This window comes from Passer montanus, unplaced genomic scaffold (genome assembly GCF_014805655.1).
Source record: "Passer montanus isolate IOZ18808 unplaced genomic scaffold, ASM1480565v1 scaffold103, whole genome shotgun sequence".
Lineage (NCBI taxonomy): Eukaryota > Metazoa > Chordata > Aves > Passeriformes > Passeridae > Passer > Passer montanus.
Genome location: NW_024356838.1, coordinates 963,922 through 984,163, shown reverse-complemented (window position 1 = coordinate 984,163; position 20,242 = coordinate 963,922). Strand labels below are relative to the sequence as shown.

The 20,242-nt window shown below is 38.1% G+C and overlaps 2 protein-coding genes across 4 annotated transcripts in view; one reads left to right on the top strand and one right to left on the bottom strand.

Annotated features, from left to right (window-relative positions):
• PLPPR5 (phospholipid phosphatase related 5) overlaps nt 1–20,242 on the top strand; it is a 196,277-nt gene that overhangs the window by 58,454 nt on the left and 117,581 nt on the right. The window lies entirely within an intron of this gene.
• Nucleotides 14,907–20,242, bottom strand: part of PLPPR4 (phospholipid phosphatase related 4) — a 29,578-nt gene continuing 24,242 nt past the window's right edge. Inside the window, exon 7 of the mRNA XM_039718306.1 lies at nt 14,907–19,677. Coding sequence (XP_039574240.1) covers nt 18,340–19,677 — 1,338 coding nt within the window. The 3' untranslated portion in view covers nt 14,907–18,339. The remainder of the gene's footprint in view (nt 19,678–20,242) is intronic.

Sequence of the window (20,242 nt, the reverse complement as noted above, 5' to 3'; positions counted from 1 at the left end):
AGGAGAATCACTTACTTAGCTGTTTAGAGTCTCTGTGTTGTAATTATTATTACTTCCTCATTTTGGCAATACATGAAACTTTGGTATAGAAAGTTATAGTTGGATTTTTTTTTTTTAATGTAAATCACCTTACAGCTGAATGTTAGTTATCAGCACCTAAATCCTGGGCACTATGGTTCCTTGTCAACTGTGTAAATTCTTAGCTTTAGGTGACATACCAGATGTAACTTTCATGCTCTGACAAAGGAGGGTGGACAATTACAACAATTCAAAATACTCAAATAACACATGCACTTTTATTTTTCAAGGCAAAAATCAGCAGGGAGAGGTCTCTAAATGATATGCAGTACTCTTCTGCTCCTGATTTTCCAGATATGCAGCTTTAACTGAAGCTACTCCAAGTTTTACTACTGATGGAAGAAAATTCTACCTGTGAATAATTTTCTGGCTTATGCCTGACTACCTCTGTATATAATTTCACAGTATCCTGTTTATACCTGTACGTGGGCACTAGCCTGTCCTTCATGGTTGAGATCCATGGAAATATATATTATGGAATCTATGTGAGCTTCTGGAAGTGCTTAAAAAGCTTTATAAATTGCATTTCATGCATAAATTAGCCGTCTGGTCTGCCAATATGAAACATCTCACCTTACTGCATGTTTTATTTAAAACTAAACAGAATACATGTTATTTTAACTGTAAAGGAAGAACACAAGAAATCACCCCAAGAAAATGATAAAAGAAGTTTTCAGTGAACCTCCCCATCTCCCTCCCCACCCTCAATGCGTTAAAATTGCTGTCTTGGGGTTTTTTTGTAATACATAATGTGGGTGAGCAGCATGAGTTAAAATTTATTAAATTTTTTGCAAAAGAAAGAGGTGTTTAGAGTAGTTTTGTCTGAAGTTTTGAGTGAATTGAGTGTGACATTAACTGTTGGAAAGCGAGAAGAAATGTAGTATGCTGAAGAGAAAGAGACAGAATTCTTTATTCTCACATTATGGTGTGGGAATATTTTGCTATGAAGTGGAAACCCTAAATCATGGCTGGTTCCTTGTTTTGAATGACAACCCATCTGAAAACAGTGTTCTGGAAATTATGGTTCTGGCACTTGTAATCAGCACTGCCAGCCTAAGCAAGGGGTTAGGAGGAACCTAGTGGCCATGAAGATGGAATAGATAGACAGAGAAGTAACAAATGTCCAGGACAGAAACCTTTTCAGCAGCTGTATGAGACTGATGTCTTACTTTGGTTTTTCTGCTATGTAGAGGACAAAGCAAATGTGATTTCAAACAATCTGTTGTGAAAACACATAAAGTATTTTTATTGTTATCTAATTACAGTTAGAAACCATTTTATCATAACTAACATCAGTTAAAAGATGATAAATGTTGAGTTTTATAGTTATAACAGCAGAAATTAGTCTCATGACAGATGTGATTTTAAGGTACAAACCTATAATGAAGATACTAAGAGTTTCATTAAATAGTTGCCATGTGCCATCAATTCTGAAACATCTTCAAAAAATTAAAAGGAAGAAAAAGGGCATAATAACATTGGTGCAAGACGTGTTACTCCACATTAAATCAGTATTCTGATGATAGCTCATACTGATTATGTCAGCTAGAGCAATGTAGAAGGTTACTAGAAGGTTACTTCTGTAAGAACATTAAATCTGCATATCCTTCTATGTTCTCTTTGTATCCCTTTTTTGGTTTGTTTGTTTGGTTTTTTTTCATTTTCTTTATACAAACATGCTTGCAGGGTTGCTGTAAATACATTTGGAAATTACTGCTTTTAGCAGTCTTAGTGCTGGATCTGAGAGATCTACAGGAGACTGGAGGATTTAATGATCATTATTTTCCCTACCTTCCATGCAGCTTTAAGGATCTGTGGGTAACCCCCAAACCCCATTTTCCTTTTCTGTCCCCTCCCCCTATTTCTAGGTTTATTTCATTAGGGCTATCAGAAAGGTTAAAGCTGAGTCTGTAGGTCATCCTACTTTGTGGGTGGGATAAGGCCTGTGGTGGGCATACCCCACATACCCCACATCCTCCTAATGGTGAATTGACATGCATTCCCCCACAGTGCAGTCTGTGTTATTCTCTCTTACTGAGTGTAATTTTGTTGACACATTGTCATGAACAATGAAGTTATTAATTGGTGTATTTTAGAAGGATGTTTGGAACAAGTGACGTGCTATAAATTTGTGATTAGGATAGTTTCTCTTGGAGATTTTCAGGCACATTAATGTTTTCCTGATAGAACTGATTAGATTCCTGTCAAATCTGTCTAATTTGGGAAAATTTCCCTAATAGGGAAATACTGGACAAGATTTAGAAAGATTTGGGGTTTTTTTGCAGCAAAACTTGCTCTGTTTCTTCAATTTCTATAAGTTTTATATGTTAACAATTATAGAAATTGACAGATTATATTTGCTTTTAATCTAGTTTATGCTTTGATCACTCTTTGTCTTTTAAACAGTAACTGGTTGAAGTAATTTTCTTGTAAATCCTTAATTTTTCAGGCACTCAGCTGCTTTTAATATTGTGCCGCTCCTTCAAATGAGACATAAAAGTCAGCCTTTCAGTGTTTTGTTTTTCCAAACTTGCCTTTTAGAAGCTTTCTGCAGGAGAATCTGTAAACAAGGTCTCATCTGGAAATATAAAAGGGAAGTTAACATTAATATTTTGATACAAACCTAAAGGAGTCTGCATTTTTAGCCATTAGAAACCAAGCAGAATATAAGGTCTGTTTTGCTAATTTTTCTAGTTTCTCTCTTTTCGGTGCTTTGCAATTTCACTTTGAAGGGGAAGTTATTGCAAGAGTAACAAGATTCATCAGGTTTATCACAATATATCTGTATGAATTTGTGAATCTGTAACTGACATGGATGCAAAGAGCAAAGCCAGAAATATGGCTTTGTGCCATACTTGTCTATGGAGAGGTGTGATGAGACATTTTAGGACAGCTGTTTTATGAAGCCTTAATATATTCATAGCGACAGCTGCAGTTTTCTTAGAAGAGAATAGCAAGAATGGATGAGCAACAGAGCTGTATGCTTTGAAGAGGAAAGGTTTTATCCATGACCAAACTGTAGGTGATAATAAATTGCATTAAAAAACGCAAGAAAATTGCAGAGTAAGTGTTTTTACAAGAGTTCAAATCAGATACTTGTTAAAGAAGACTGTGGTTTAGGAAATTCTTCAACAAGACTGTTTAGGAAACCACAGTCCTTTAACATGGCTGCACTAAACCCAGCTTGCAACAGGCCACAAAGGTGCTGTTTGAGAACCCTCTGAACCATGAACTATCGAGCAGGTGATATTTTTCTTACATCATTGTACTGATATTTATGCTTGGTCTTCCATCAAGCCATATTTTTCTCCATCAAGCCATTCTAGGACTGATTCTTGTAGCACTTTTTATTTTCCCCTTGAAGCTCCAGTCAGTCCCGATTATAAGATACACAAGCACGCAGGATTATTTAAAACTAAATTATTGTCAAAGAACTTGATGGATGTGAGGAAATCTGAATATGTTTTATTTTCCCCTTGAAGCTCCAGTCAGTCCCGATTATAAGATACACAAGCACGCAGGATTATTTAAAACTAAATTATTATCAAAGAACTTGATGGATGTCAGGAAATCTGAATGTAATACATTAAATGTGTGTGGAGTGCAGCAGCCATAACTGATGGCAAAGATAAGAGTTTTGTGGGCTTTGTTTTACTGAGTTACAAGAGAGATTGAGAACTGAGAATCCTGAGGAGTGATGGTGAGTCCTGGATTTACAGGAGTGCTGAGTTGTGTATGTCTCTGGTAATAGCCAGCTGGTAATCACAAACACTGGGGGTGCTTTATTGCCAGGCTTACATTTCAATTAAAGCATCCAGAAAAATGTGTAGGTACAATTGTAGGAGGGTACATTTTATTTGCTGTTTTTGTATTGTGCTGTTGTTTGTAACCCAGAAATCCTTGGTGATATAATTATTGCTGTCTGCAGGTGGATGTGCAGCCATCTGTCTGTCCTGCCACCAGCCAGGTTGCTGCTACAGTGCTGCCTAGAAAGTATTTTTCAGTGAGCAACCAATGCCTTTCTCAAACTGTCCAGTCTGATTTTGTCAGCTCTTTTTCCTCAGATTTTTGTGAACATACAAGAGATATTTCCATCATCAAGTGAGCTTCTTGGCAGAGGCAAAGCTACTCCAACTCTATTTTTTTGCTTTGATCTCAGCCAGAAATCTGCTTTTATCAGGTTCAGTAAGCTTTCTTTTGCCACTATACTGCACTGTAGGATTTAAAAAATCATTTGGAGAGTAAAACCTGAGTATCATGGGATTTTCTCTTTCTTTCTGATAAGCCACCTTTCCAGTAGCCTTTTCCAGAGTGGAATCTAGACAGCTGCTGCCATTTGGCTTCATTGACATATTCAGCAGCTGCGCTTGCATTTAGGGTAGTAAATGTCTAATGTCTGCAAGATACTTGAACATCTTTCAGACTGAGTTCAGGTTTGAAATAATGGAGATTATATATATAAAATAATATCTAAAAATAATAATAAATGAGTAACAAAAAAGGTAGCAGACATATGAACTCTAAACTATAAATGGGAATGTATGCATTTTAATAAATTCTTCTTCTTTGACTATTTGTTTTTCTAAGAAGAAGTTTTCACAAGAGAAATTAACTTAGTTCATACTGAAGCATGAATGAGCTGTTACCAGAACCGTTTGAGCCAGAGGTTTGCTATTTTAATCCTGATGCCAGTCCAAGTGAACTTTTTAAGGTAAATGCTGCTGTTCTGTGCTCTATAACATGATAGTAGACTGCCTACTTCAACAAAATGCTTCAGAATAACTCTCAAAATTAATTCTGTTTATGTCTTATAAATAAAACATAGAAGTGTCAATGCTATACTCATTTACATGTCAAAAACCATAAAAACTAAAGGTGTGCATTTTCTTTTTTAATATGCCTCGATGTGAAGATGACATATTGACTTTCCTTGTGACAATGGCAGACCTTGGTGTCTGCCATCAAGGCCACTTTTTCCTTGGGTTCAGCATATAACTAAAAGGACAGAAGTCACCTGAAAGAGAGGTAATGTGGTGGACCTATGTTGTTCAGCTGAAATCTGAACCAAGAACCAAAAATTAGTAAAATGAATAGCCATTAAAAATCACTGATTATCACACTGTCCCATTTCAGAAAAAAACCATCAATAATATTTTAGATAAAATAATGCTCAGCTGCCAGGTAATTGCTTTGGTGAGAATTAATCTTTTGCTCTTTTGAAGGAGGATGTAAGCAATAATACAAACGGGGAGCCTTCCTGCCATCGCTGGGTAAGAATGGATATTGTGGCAGAGATATATTATACCAATACCACTGTGAAGTTGTGGGTGAAGTGAGGAAATAAGATCGAGTTTGGTGATAAAATTAACAAATGTAGGATGGAGATGTCAAGTGTGGAGTCATTGTACTTCTCTGTAAATAATTTAGTCCTGAAGTAATGTCTTCTGTCTGAAAATAGCTATTTGGCCATTTTACAGCAGTAGACTAACATTTTCAGAAATAGAGAAGTTAGGAGTGGTAGGTGACTCTCTGCTCCTTATGAATGCATGTGTCTGCTGAAATTAGAGTATCTAGACTCTTAATGAAATGTATCTTGAATAATTTTCCACCTTTTAACTTTCGAAGGAGTTTGAAAACATAAGATGGAAGAGTTGCCGACGTGATAGTACAGATGAAGTTTTAGTTATGTAAAGCTGACTCAAGTTATGAGCTCTTGTGCTGAGGAAGGAATCATTGCAGTGCAGGCTGCAGGCCCCTTGTAGGCAATTGGTGCTCAGTTGTTGAGTCTTGCACACACACAGACACACCCACCCACACAGAGCCCTGTATGAGGACATCCAGACCATTGAAAAAAGCCATACTAGGAGTCTTAAATTAATTTTGGTTTATAATCAGAAATACTGTCAGAATAAAGCTTTTGCTGTTGAAGGACTGCTTTACTTTTGATTTATTTTCTTCAGTATAATTTGATCCTGTTCTCATTTTATTTCAGTGGCTTTAGATCAGGCCGTATCACTAATTTCAGTTCCATTTGGTTTCCCTGGTAACATTTTATTTTTAGCATCATTATGCTTCAGATATCTGTCATGGAGGGTTCATTTTAATTTTATTTTATAGGTTTAATTTCATGGCAAAATGGTAAAATCTCCAAACCCTAGTCTGTTCCATAAAATGTCTATAAATATCTAAAAAACATGTGACCATCTTATATGGTTAAAATTTTATTACTTTGCTGCTACCTCCCCTCATGGATTCAGTGGAAAATTTTCAGGATGCAGGTTGTTAGACATTCATGCATTTTTAAATCTTTTGAAAATCATTACTCCTTTGTGCACTAGATGTGTTATTCTGATTTTTCAGATTTACTACAACAGCAGATCCCAAACTCTCAGCAGCACAGTAATTATAAAATAATTGGTCTGGCAGAAAAGGAGGAACATTTCTCTCATTCCTCTTCAGCATTAGTCACCTCCTCTCTCTGCAAATTGTCTGGACAGAAGTAAAGAAGCTGTGGAGATTGTGTCTGCATCCACTTCTAGGTTCTGTTCAATCACTTGTACTTGTCATGTCACCTGAGGGTCTTGCCTAGAAATTTCTGCAGTCTCTGTTAGGAATGTGACTGGCTGACATTCTTGGAGTCTCCAGCAATGATTGCATAATGGGATTATAGTTGGAGCCTTCAGGATTCTTTTTCCTTTTTCCTTCAATATAACTTGCTTGTCCATTTGACACAAAATGACTCTGACTTAAAGAACAAATGAAGCAGTTGGTAAGAAATATTGTATACTCATTTAAGTAACAAATGTTTATTCATTTAAACCCTATCTCAGACACTGGCCAACCACCCTGACAAAAAACATTGCTTGAGGACTCAGGCTGAATTTAGTGGGAATGAAAATAGCTCTGCTAAACATTAATTGAGTAAAAAATTATAAAAACCGACAAAACAAATTACAACACTGCCAGTACAATATCAATATGACGCATAGAGTTCAGTGATACTACACTGAAAAAGAAAAAAAACCAAAAACATAAACCAGTATTTTAAAGCTAACAGTGTTTTCCGTGGTAGTCTGGATTTAGAGTGCTCTTAGCCCATTAACAGATCAAGGACTTTCTGATTATGTCTTTTACTCAAGGAAAGATGATCTGTCAGAATTTATCAGCAGATAAATAATTATGCATCCTCTTATAGAGGCTCCCATTTATAGTATTTTTCAAGCAAGTTCTCTCCTAGAGATGCATTATAATATGAGCACTCCATGGTGTGATAAAAGGCTTCCCATACCTCAGGCTTTGTAATTTCCTTTTAGCTGAAATAATTCCCATAATAAGACATAGGGTCTAAAAAGCTTTAACTGAAGGTCCTGTGCTATTCAGAAGATGCCTTGGCTACAAGTAGATGCCTCTATTTTTCTGGTGATCCTGAAATCAGGGCTCTTCTAGAAATGAGGAAGAACCCAACATTTTCACAGTTGCTAAGGAAAAGGGGAGAGAGAAATAATCCTTCCTCTTCATTGAAGGAATGACCAATTCATGTCTAAGTGTGTCATTCTCAGTATTTTTAGCTCTCTATCTTCATCTGTTCAAACAATCTCAACTTAATCTGATCTAAAATAGTCTGACAGGACTTAGATGTTAACTGGGCCAATAAAATCTCATCACTATCTCTTGAGAGATGAAGTAAAACAATGAGAAAATTACCAGTTATGGCCTTTGGCTCATCACAGCTGCCATACCTAAGGGTCGTGCTAACAGCAGTTGATGGATTCCTTTTTGCCAAATTTGCTTGTTTTCTTCACACAGGCACATTTTTTCACCTCTTGCAGTGAGCAGGAGTGAAAGGCTTTTTAAAGAAGGAATTACTGGAGCTTACATAGTACAAAGGCTCCAAAAAATTGCCTGTCAGTCAAATGAATTTGATTGGCAGGAAAGACAGATTAGTGAGAAATGGGGTTAGGACATTTGCAAGGTTCCAGCTAGAACGTTTCTCAGTTCACAGTTTTGAATTTTCAGACTAAGGGGAGAGCTGAAATGCTGCTGCTTTTGTTTGTTGGTGTGGGTTAATAATTAACCACTGCTTGATTTGATGGCTTTGTTACTGCTGATTATTTGATTTGTTTTGGAAGACACTCCTGTTTTGAATGCTAGGTGTGATGGGAAGCATACACAATACCATAACTCATTGTCTTCCCCTCTTGTTCATATTCTGTCCATATTCTTGTCCATGCTGGTGAATGGCTGATCCTGCTGCTACTACTACTCCAGGTTTATCATTTCCCACCCTCTTACTGCTGACAATCTTCAAAACCCAAAGCCTCACACAGGCTACTTATGCTGGATCAAGGACAGCCAGGGCTGCACTCAGCCCATTGGGATCCACATTCTACAATAAGAATTCTACACAATCATACTAAAGATAGTGCAATGGGTTTATTACTGACAGTTATCAAGTAATTTTGGCAATTTCAAGGGAATATTTCTTTCTATTTTTTAAAAATGTTTAGAAATTAATCTGCCTATCAATGTGTCCATGTATATGCCATATTTTGATATTATGATTGCTTATCTGTAACAAGCTGTAAGTTGTAGCAACAGCTACAACAGCTAGAAGCTTTCCTGCTAGTTTTCAAACACACAAGGTTATTTAATCTTGACAGCTTACATTTCCTCAAGATTGATTTGGTTCCAGTGGACTTCAGATGCTGAAAAGACTGAGTGATTATGTTAGCTAACAGAGTTCCAGAAATTTTTAATGTTCACTGTGATAGCTAAAGGATCCTAGCGGTTCTTCACTGTCCCAAGACAGGGAAGGTTTAAATTTATTTTTAAGATGATGTAGATCACAATTTGAAAAGAAACAGCATGCAATATACAAATCTTCTGTCCTTTTGTCTCCTCTTCTTAACAAGCACTCATTACTCTGATGTACACCAAGCATTCTCAAGGACAAAAACAAGGCCAACCTGAATGAAAGTGGTTTTTTCTTAAGACTCATTTCAAGCACTTGGTAGTACAGGACACTGATTTGAACTTTGTGTTTAGTAAAGAGACAACATAATCAACTAGATTCTCAGTGAAACTTCTAAAAATATGTATTTGGAAAATACATGCTAAAAAGACAGAAAGCACTTTCAACACTTTAATGCTTAAATGATAGATCTTTGATGTTCTTATCCAGAAGCTTCTGCTTGCATAGGTTGTTCTATGGTACTGCTACCAGAGACATATAAGTATTGCAAACATCTGAGCTTCTGGATTCATAGCATCTCAATTCAATTGAATTTCCTCTTCTGGAAAAATGAAGGATCTTTTCATTAATGCAGGAAACAATTACTGCAGTTTACATAAGGTCAATTCATACTTTTCAGTAGAAAGCAGCATTACTGTGCAAGCTGATGCCACAGAGTACCATTATGCAGTGAAAACCATGTAGGAGTGCATTTAAATGGAGCACTTTATTTTTGTCTCACGGAAGAGAGAAAATCTGAATAAATTTCCAACATACAATTTTTTTTCCTATTTAAATGATAACATCAGAATTCTACCAGGAACTGAGAGCACTCAGTAAAGATTAATACAGTTGCAGGAGATTTGGCATCTACCAAATGTCATCCTTGTGCCTAAAATGTAATACACATAACAGTTATTACATCTCTACCTGCAATTTATTATATGACTACTTTGTTTTATGCAGACCAATCTTGTAAGAAGTGAGAATCAGGTGGACTCAGAATTCAATTTATCAGCTGTATATCAGTGCTAATCTCTCTCTAGATAATCCAAAGCTCCGTGTTACCATAATTTAAAAGCAGAAATACCTTTGCACTTTTCTAGAGAATAATGAGATACTGACTACAGAGAAATAACATTTCAGCCTTGAACTGTTTTCATGATAATTTTTTCTAAAAGTGAATTTTAAAGTCCTGTTTCTGCAGTGATTTAGACAGCAGTTTATTTTTATTTGTAAAAATGTTCATTGATTCCACATAAAGCAGTTGCACTGTGGTTGAAACAAGCTGCATTAAGTCTCTACAAGGCTGGAACAAGACTGGGTGCAATAGAAGATGGAATGGGCACTCTTGTAGTATCTGGTTCTGGCAGTTGGATTCCTTATGAAAAAGAAAGTATCATCAACTGGAATAGGAGAGATGGATTAAAAATATGGAATTTCAGCTTCATTTGCTAGCAAATAGGAACAAACTCTGCAAAAGTAAAGCACTCTTTAAATGCTATAGGAGCGATGTCTGGATAAGAAATGAACCATCAGGCACCATACCTTTTTTTAATTTTTCTGAGAATGCAAAGCACTATGAACATCAGATTAAAGCTTCTGAATGATATTTATTCCTTAATTTTTTAGTTTTTCATCTCCAGTTTTCCACTAGTTATTAAGTCCTGATAGAAAGTGTGCTAAGCCTGTGCAGCTACATTGTTATAAAATAATAACTGATCATCATTTATCTGTTTCAGGTTTTAAAGTCTGATTGAACAAAGCAAGTTAGATGCAGTCTGTGGTATACTGCTGATCCATGGTTTTTCCTCAGTGTAGCAATGATGCAGCACATCTAGCAGCTACATCTGTTTCCATGGCAGCAGATCTCTTGCTGTGTCTCTCTACACGTTTTCCTTTATAACAACAGACTGTTGATGCAGTCCAACAGGGCTTTGTGGCATACAACTGATACTGTCCAACTCACCAGCCTTGTTGCAACTCCACTCAGTGAGCTTCACTGGAAATATGTTTCTTCAGAGGTCCTGAAGTATTTTGGTTGTGTTAGCTGCATGTCCAGTGCTAGAATAGCTACTCTTGTAATCTTCATAAATTTTGATCTTGACTATCATAAAGTATCCATGTAGCTTCTGTATCACTTCACAGATTAAGATATACTCTCACCAGTTCCTTTGGTCCCTCCCCTTACTCTTCTCAATGACAAGAGCTCAGGGTTTTGTGAACTAGGCCCATTTTGTATCTTAATATGAAATCAAATTAATTGTGTTGCAGTGACCCAGTCTTCATTTATTTTATGAATTACTGAAGAGGAATTAAGAAAGCACTGATTGTATTAATTAGCTGCCTACACTGCTTGATAAAAATCACATGCAAATTTAAAAATTATAATTTTGTTCTTTCAGTGCTGCTTACTCTTCCCTTTTGCATAGCATCTTCATCTTTCTTCTGATTCACTTTTTTTTCTTGGGTGTATACGTTTTGGGGCTTTTAAACTTATATAATTTCTTCCACTTGCATCATAAGAGAAGCTGGTGAATGGAGAGCTCTCTCATAAATCTCATTAAAAATAAAAGTGTTTTAAGAAACCTCTTTGCAAGGTCTGCCTTGGTTTAGCAGGTTAGACAAGTTTGCAATCTGTTAGGTGTACAGCGCTCACAGCACATTTGTTCTGTGTTACTAGCCAGAATGTGCCATATGAAGCTGTCCTGAACATTTAAACTGCATGGTTCTCTTTAGTTTTTCTGCTCATTCTTTAGCAGTAAACCAAAGCATTAATTTGTCATCATATTCATAGTAGTTCTCAGGAAACTAAAGCCTACAAGTGGCCAAAGCCTGCCAGGCTGGTTTATAATCAGTATTGGGAGACATAAGATGTTGGAATCACATCTGTGAAAGCTCTCCTCTCTCATAAGAGCAAAGATAATTGTCTCAAATGTTACAGGAAGTCAAGAAGTATCAAAAGAGGCTGCAACTGATACCATGCACAAGTTTTCAGCCCCTGCTGATGCTTTATGACAAAGTGTACACCTGGACTCTGGTAAGTATCCACACCTTTCCTTGACTAAAACAAAGAAATTTCAGGGTGATTTGCCCACAGGATCAGTTACGTAGCTCAGGCAAAGAATATCACATCAATATGTACATGAAAGAACACCAAAACAATGCATACTGAGAACTTCAATAAACCTAGCCTGTACTAATTGAAAACATGATAGCTAATTTTAGAGAAAATTCAAATGTGGCTATTGTTTACAAAGCATTGTAATATAGTTTACAGGTGAAAATGAGCAAAGCTACTGCTCTCAGTTGTGTGCTGTTATTCACATAGCAGAGAGAGTCTTCTGACCTCAACATGGGGTAGGAAGAGAGATCATGATCCACAAACTCTGTTTGAAGCAGGAGCAGAAACAGGATCACACTGCACTTACATATACTCCAGTCTCCTCTGAATGATTTGGTGAGAGGGCAGAGCTTTTCCTTATGCATCATTTAGTGGCTGCAGAGATTTGACAGATCCACAAATCCCCATGACTCCCATTTCTTTCTGAGCAGCACTGGAAAAGTAATACAGTAAGAAAAGACTGAATGACACCTGGCCTTTGAAGGTAGGGAGAAGTTTGGAGTGGGGGGGATAACTTTTTCCCCCCTCAAACATGAGAAGTGCTTTCTACGACTGAGCAGACTTGCTTTAGTTATAGATAAGTTCTTAGCTTTTTTTTTTAATTTAAAAATGCTCATAAAGGTGAACATTTGTGTTATTCTTTATGGTAAAATCACAGATTTCATATATGGGAGGTATAATTAAATGATGTCTATATGCATATTTGGAATGCCTGAAGAGATTACTGCAGTCAAAGAAGAAAAATTTTAGAGAGAGTATTTGCAGACTTGCCACAATTTGATTCCTTGATTTAAATTGTAGGTTTAGTTGTCTCCTTCTAAACCCTGGATGCAACATGTTAACTTTGTGTTGTATGTGTTTGTATGCACATGTATGCAGCTGGAGTTGCCTTACTCTCATTTTGAATGTGGAGTATGGAGACACTTGCAAGTTTTATCAAATGTTTGATGCATTCTGTACTTTAAGGTTTGTGATAAGATTTTATTCATGACTTTATTAAGTCATGAGGTTCTAATGCCTCGAAAATGTTCCTGCCAAATTAGGTGTGCACTGATCTGTCACACAAAAGGTCTTCATAAATCTATACCAAACTGATTCTGGTACAGTCTTGTCTTACGTGACTTCTTATATCAAGACCTCTGAAGCTCTTATAAAATCCAGCACAAAATAGATTTAAGTTTCAGTTTAATCAATCATACCTTTGTAAACCCCTGTGCATGATTACATTTAGTCATCAATCTGGATCACAGTGAGCTTTCTTAAATTAGTGACACTTGCTGTAGCCAGAATGGTATAAGAGAATGTGACAGGATTTGTTAATAGAGGTACTTTCTCATCTTAGATGAAGTTTTGTAATATAATCTCTACATCAAAGATACCCATCAGACGGGGGCTTTCTTTTTAACCAAAATTCAGATGTATAAAATGTGCCCTTTAAAATTGTCTAATTATCTAGGCCCCTCTGTGATCCACGGAAGGGGCCATTCCCAGAGGAGAACTCATCAGATTTGCATTACATGTCACCTTTCAGCAGTCCTACCCTAGTCTGTTTTTCTCTCTTGCATTTTTACAGGGCATCTCTCAGCCATACCAGCCATCACTGTCTGTAGCTTTCCCAGGCAACCAACACATGTCCCAGAGGATGGGACACCTTAACCTTGGGCCACAGCCCTTATGCTTCACACAGCCTCATATAATGCACTGCCACAGCAGCATCTGCTGGGGCCAAAGGAGAGGCCTCTCCTGAAACTGGCTTCTTAAGCTGTGGTGGCTGGGCATTCTCCAGCCCAGCCACAGGAAGACAGTGCTTTCTGTCACCACAGAGGGAACAGTATCACAACTGCACAGACTCTTCCCTTTCTTTGAGAGACAACATACTGGTCTTTGATTCTCTTTTGCCGGAGGGCTCCCATCTTAACTTGTCATGAAAGTCATGGGACAGGGGTTGCCAAGTGACCCAGATTTGCACCACAGCTTGAGGCAATGTCAGTGCACCCCACTGCCTTGGCGTGGATCATGGCACATGTGCCATGTGACATTGTTGTACCACTCAGCACTGCGCTGCCTGGCTGCAGTCAGCAGCGACAGCAGCTGCCCAGTGCCCCCCAGCCACAGCAGGTTACCTGCTCCAAGGACACACAGGTACAAAGGGGCAGCCTGCACTTTGGAAAGCTTCTCAGAGTCAGTTTGCCCCCAGCCACAGCAGGTTACCTGCTCCAAGGACACACAGGTACAAAGGGACAGCCTGCACTTGGGAAAGCTTCTCAGAGTCAGTTTGCTGCACTGCCATGCATTGCAGGGGCTCTGCTGCTCCCTGTGGTCCTTAGTTAGGCCATTGGCAATGTCAGTGCGTGTCTCAGCTACAGCTGTGTCTTCCACCCCTGCACCTGGGCCCTGCTGTTGCTGTTTGAGGGAGTCTCAAGTCAGGCTTGGAGACAGTCTTTGCTGTCTGCTTACCAAGTACTTTGTGTGCCTTCTAGGTAAGACTGCTTTTCAGAGTGTGCTGTTACACATAAGGTCTTTCACTGTTGCCAGCAAAGGGTGTATGACACCTGCTGACTCCTGCGTCCCAGCTTCTTCCCCTGAGAGCCTGTCCTCTCTGTTTGCCTCTGACACCTGCCCTGTTCTCATTCACAAATCCAAGGCTGGCCTCACCACGTCTGGCAGCTCTACCCAGCACTAGCAAGGTGGCTTAGGAGCATTAGAGGCTCTGCAGTGCAGCAGATGCTGTGGAATGATTGAGCAGGCACACCCTCACATGGCTTGAAGTTCCCAGTTCACTTGGGGTTGTTTTGTAGAATGCTTTTACGTTAGAGAAAAGTTTGTTTGGACACTGCTCCTCATAAATTCTTACCATTGTGCAACGTCTCAAGGTTTCTCACTGATGACCCCTTTTACACATCATGAGATACCTTATATTGAAAAATCATTTTGGGGAAGTGAGACTTTGTTTCACCACAGAGATAAACAAACATCGATGAGGAATTTTTATCTTTATTTCATGATGTTAGCACAATAAACTCACACAGTAGCATTGATCTGTACTTATTTAACAAAATACATTTATAGCAATTTACAAATTATTTTCCATTTGAAAACATGGCATAACATTTTATTAAACACAATACTTTATATAGAGAATTCTCATTTAAAAACATATTTTATTTTTAAGTATTTTCTTTTCTCAGTAAAGCACAGCCTAACAAAGAAAATCGTGCCTGTTAGCAAGTAAGAAAATCAGAACACTAAGAAGATGTCACCTGTCAATTTATTTGATTAATTTTAAATTAAGGTACCAGTGGAATGTAAACAAAGAGTAATTTTACAAAAGGCTCCTTATCAAATATACATGCAGAGGTCTGAGTTCCAATGTATATATTATTACATTTCTGCTCTCTAACGTAATATAATTTGATAAGCCATTATTAAAAACAGTAGCCTTTGGCACTTTGAGTAAAAAAGAATATATCAATATTTATGTATAGAACATAATTTCAATGATTACACAAGAGCTTTAAAATCTTTTCTTAAGAAATAGGAAACTTTAGGAAAAATATCACACTGCACTTGAAATAGTGCAGCAAGTTTTAGAGTAATAAAAGCAACATATATGCCAATATATATCTGACTAAAACCAAGGAATAAAGAACAAACACTCCCACCAGGAATCCTGCTGTTTCCAAAACAGCTAAATTGCCAGAGGGAACGTTTTCTAATCTTTGCTTTATTGCCATTATTCTCCATTTCAATTTTCCTTTATTTCCAGGTTCATCTACTTACGTTCTTTTCCCCTGCACTTACAAACTAACAAATGATTGCATCTTATTTCCCTGCACTGATAGGCCAACAGTGTTTGTGTCTTACCCATTCCTTTAAAGCTAATCCTACCTCCTTTACCCTGTACCTAGACTAAACTAAAGCCAAAGGGTTTTGTCCATGACAGTCCAAGTGTTTTTAATTCCTAGGAATCTTGTACAAAATTTCATATTAAATACCAAGGACTAAAGATACATCCTTTTGAAAAGAAAAAACAACTCCTGACTTGTAAAGACTAGCATCTGAGAACTTATTTCTAAAAAAATTACTTTTTTTTTTCTTTTTCTCCTGGTATTTATGATTATTTTCCCCAGCTGATGTGCCTTAAAGTGTGTCTTCAACATACAGTGCTTTTAACATACACAATATGCTGCAACCCTACTGGGTAGCTTCTTACATGCAGCCTGCAGAATACTTTCTCCCAATCATCCTAAGTGTGATGGGGTCATCTTGTATCAGTAACAGAAAGAGTGTGGTGATTTCCTTAAGGACTGACACTCTTCCACAGCACTGGGTGATGGGCAGGTGAGGGAAGCATAGCTTGGCACAGTTGGCTTGACAGCAAGCATTCAGCTAAGCCTGGAGCACCTGTAGAACTGGGAAATACACGTAAAGCTTTCCATTGACTCTCAAACACCATCCTCATACTTGTGAAATGACTTAGGTTTGGGGCTGGGTTTGGGATTTTGTTTTGGTTTGGAGGTCTTTTTTTGGGTTTTTGTTTTGTTGTTTGGTTTTACGTCATTGGGGTTTTTTGGTTTTTTTTGGTCTATGTTTGTGTTGTGCTGTTTATCTTCTTGAACAGGATGATTCTTCCTTCTACCTCCTACGTGCCTGGGGTAGGGAGGGCCTTTCCTTAGAGTTCTGTGGGTAGGTAGGGTCTGTATACAGGTTCTGACTATAGAGAATGTATCTGGTTCTCCGATACTTTAAATGAAAAGAGGACTTAGACCAAAACACTTCTCTCAAAAAGCCAGAGAACAGACCTGATCTTCTTATTCAGTGAGAAGGACTGCTAAGCCATTCTCTTCCCCTTCTAGCAGGGGAGCTGCCAGCTGACTGAGAGTAGCACTTTTTCAGGTAGAAATAGGAGAGAGTGAAGAGCTGCAGTGGGTGAGCACTGCCCCTGGCTTCCTTCAGGGTTTAAGTCAGAGCCAAATGAAATGAGGCATTTCTTCTAGCAGGCCATGCCATGCTTATTCCTTTCAGAGCTTATCCTTTCAATAATTTTTGGCAATGGAGATTTTTAGCAGGCAAGTTTTTTCATTATATCCAAAACTCAGTTTACTAAAATAATTCATGTTTTCTCAGGTGCAGAGACCTTTTATATTCTTAAGTGGCAGTGGTGGGAAAAATATCATGCTTAAGAAGGCTCTGGAGGGTGTCTCAAGGGAGGTGAACTGTAGTAGTGGCACAATGTAACACTTGTTCAGTGATTCTGCAATACCAAGGCATTCCATTCTTTAAACTGAAACACAAATCCCCTGTGTGATGGTGATTGGGGTGAAATTTGTGATTGTTCTTGTGGCATACTAAGCAAGTGAGGTGAATGACTGCTTCTAAGTGTGAGCTATGATATTAATTCCTGTCTCCTTGGAAGCTGGTTAGGAAAGTTGCCATCTACTTTTATTTACTCATGGCTCACCTTTCACATTTGCACATCTTGCAGTTACTGGTGTCTTGCATTATTTGTTTAAAAACTAATAGAAAAATGGAAGGGTCGCTGAAGGACAGAATAAGAAGTTTAAAAATGTAAAATCTGAATCACTTGTAGTACTTGATAAGACCCCTTAAAAATGTAATTTAAAACAATTCTACAAGTTAGCCCACTAAGAAGCAGCCTCTTCATTAGTAGCACCTGTTCTTAAACAAAAGTTGAGCAGTAGCAGCAAAACTATTCAAAATAGATAGTCATTCCATTCTAATGGAATGTCACCCACACATTTTTGTTGCAGTAGACATCTTAAAGAACTACACAAAACCTTTGCAATCTTTGAATGTGACAGATCCACTATAACAAAGCTGTAAATATTTCCTACGCTAAATGAATGCAGCCAGCATCATCATAGTATTAGCAATATTACTTGTAAAGTAACTGCACATCAATATGTCATGTTTGCAGAATCTAATAATTATGCAATTTTTCAAAACATGTAAAGTTATCATCAGCACCATCCTGTATTAAAGATTTGGTGCAAATTCTGCAAAGGTGAATATATACCACTGATACAGCCTTTGCTGTGAAAAAGTCAGTCAATTTTGGACACAAATATAAAATAAAAAGTTGGCACATTCAGGAAATACAGTGTGTTCAAGACCATTCTTTTAATTGACATCATCACCCTCAGATAAAAGTTTTGAATCTGAAGAAACAAGTTGCATGAAAATGTTTCACATTAGTTCTGGCATTGTGCTTTTCCCCCCACCACATGCTTTTCACAGGCTCATGCCCATTGCACATCAGCAATGCAGGGCTGCTGGTCAATAATTTGGCACGTAAGGGTAAATATCAGCTCAAAACAAAGGGAGCAGAACCTGTGTCAAGATGTGTTTACTTGGTGGTGGCATGGACCAGCTGATATGTCTCCTCTTAGTCCTTGTACGCTCGTGTGGGGGATGTGCCTTTATAGAAGATGTTTCTGGTGTTCTCTGGACTGCTCCCTCTCTCAGGGATTAAAATGATGTTACCTTTTCTTCGAAGTGTTGAGTCCCGGCTAGAAGAAATGGACAGAGTCTCTGAGCCAATCTCACTTCCCTCCACTGGTGTGACTCTTATTGTAGTGATTCCATGATGGTGATGCTCAGTGTTATCTATGTTGCTTCTTTTCCTGTCACCTGACCCATAAGTGTCTTTTAAGGAGTCACAGCTCTCAGAGTCTCTGTTAAGATCATTTAGCTCATATGTTTGACGAAGAGTGACTTTTTCAGGACCCTTCCATTTCCATGACCCACTTCCTTCACCTTCTGATGGCATCTGAATTACAGGTCTGTTATTTTCTGGATGGGCCTCAACTCTAACAATGCTGCTTGGCTCATGGTCTGTCAAGGTTTTATATCTGATGGCTCCTGTACAGGTCACTGTGCTTCCCTCCGAACTTTTTGGACTGCCCTGAAGCACTCCTTGCTGCTTAGACATGGCTATGACTTGCATGATTCTTGGCTGGCTATTGCTCCTGCATGCAACACTCTTCTCAGCAGCTTTCAGCCATTTAGCTCTAGCTGAACTACTTTTGGGTGATGTGTTCACATTCTCCTGAGTCTCTTCAGGAATGTGTACTAGCTGGGATGAGCCAGGACGGGACTGAATAGAGACCCTTGGCCCACCAGTTAGACCTGAGTTGTTACAACCTGGAACACTGCCAGGTTGGATTTTCAGGTATTGGCTAGTTGGGCCATGATGATCACCATTTACACCCACTCTGGAGGGTTCTGAGCTTGACCTCATTTCGATAGCCCTTGGTGGTGACTGGCCAGATTCAGTCTCTATTACTTGCAGGGACAACTTTCGATTTTCATTCTTGTTCTTCCACTGGGACAGCAGCTGTTTGGAACGGGCAGAATCCATTGATGCGTGTATTGTTGCATTGCGTCTTGCTGGATCTTCCAAGGATGGTGTGTTGACTCTTGGCAAAGTGTTGCTGAAAGTAACCATGTTTTCCTTTCCCATTGGGCTTCGTGGTGTTATTATTTCTACATCAGCATTTGCCCTCTTGAGATTGGTCAGAGAGCCTGAATCTCTGTGGTTTCTATTCAGAATACTTTCCGTACGGTGAGAGACAATGCCATCGCTGCTGCTGCCATTTTTACCTGGCAGGATTCTGTTGGCATCTTGACTGAGGTCTGTCAATGACCTTAGAGGTTCTCTGTGAAAATTTGGGTGAAACACATTCTCGTCACTTGGTAAGAAGTTCCCCACAGCATAGAGGCCCTGATATTTGGACAGAAGCATCAACAGTCAGTTAAGAAAGTTAAAAGGGACACATTTTAAGGTACTTTAATTGCATTCTTTTGCTTTTAAATATAATTCAGTGACATCATTACTCCAGCTAAACTGACGGGTATGCAAGTAAGCATAGTAATATATTTCCTCACTAGTTTTGCCTTAGCCCAAATTATGTCCTCAATCTGGTACCTCTAGGTTTATGTGAAGTAGTCTCACTAGGACATATTATTCATGGCAATAAATAGTTGAGGTAAGGATTTAGCCTCCATGAGCTTTCTTCTTTTTATCAAGCAACAGATTCAGAAATAATGTTTTGTTAGAAAAATAGCAAAATAAGATGTTTGCAGTTTCTTAGGCAAAGCTATTTTACAACTACACTATCATTTACCCAGATTTACCAAATCTTGGTACAGCTTGGGTTGTTCTCTGCTGTCTGCAGATTCTTTTTACTGCACAATAACCATGTAATACAATATCTACATCATAGAAAAATGTATCAACTTTTAATCAATTGCTTTCCAAGCTGTGCAGAACTTTAATAAGATTTACT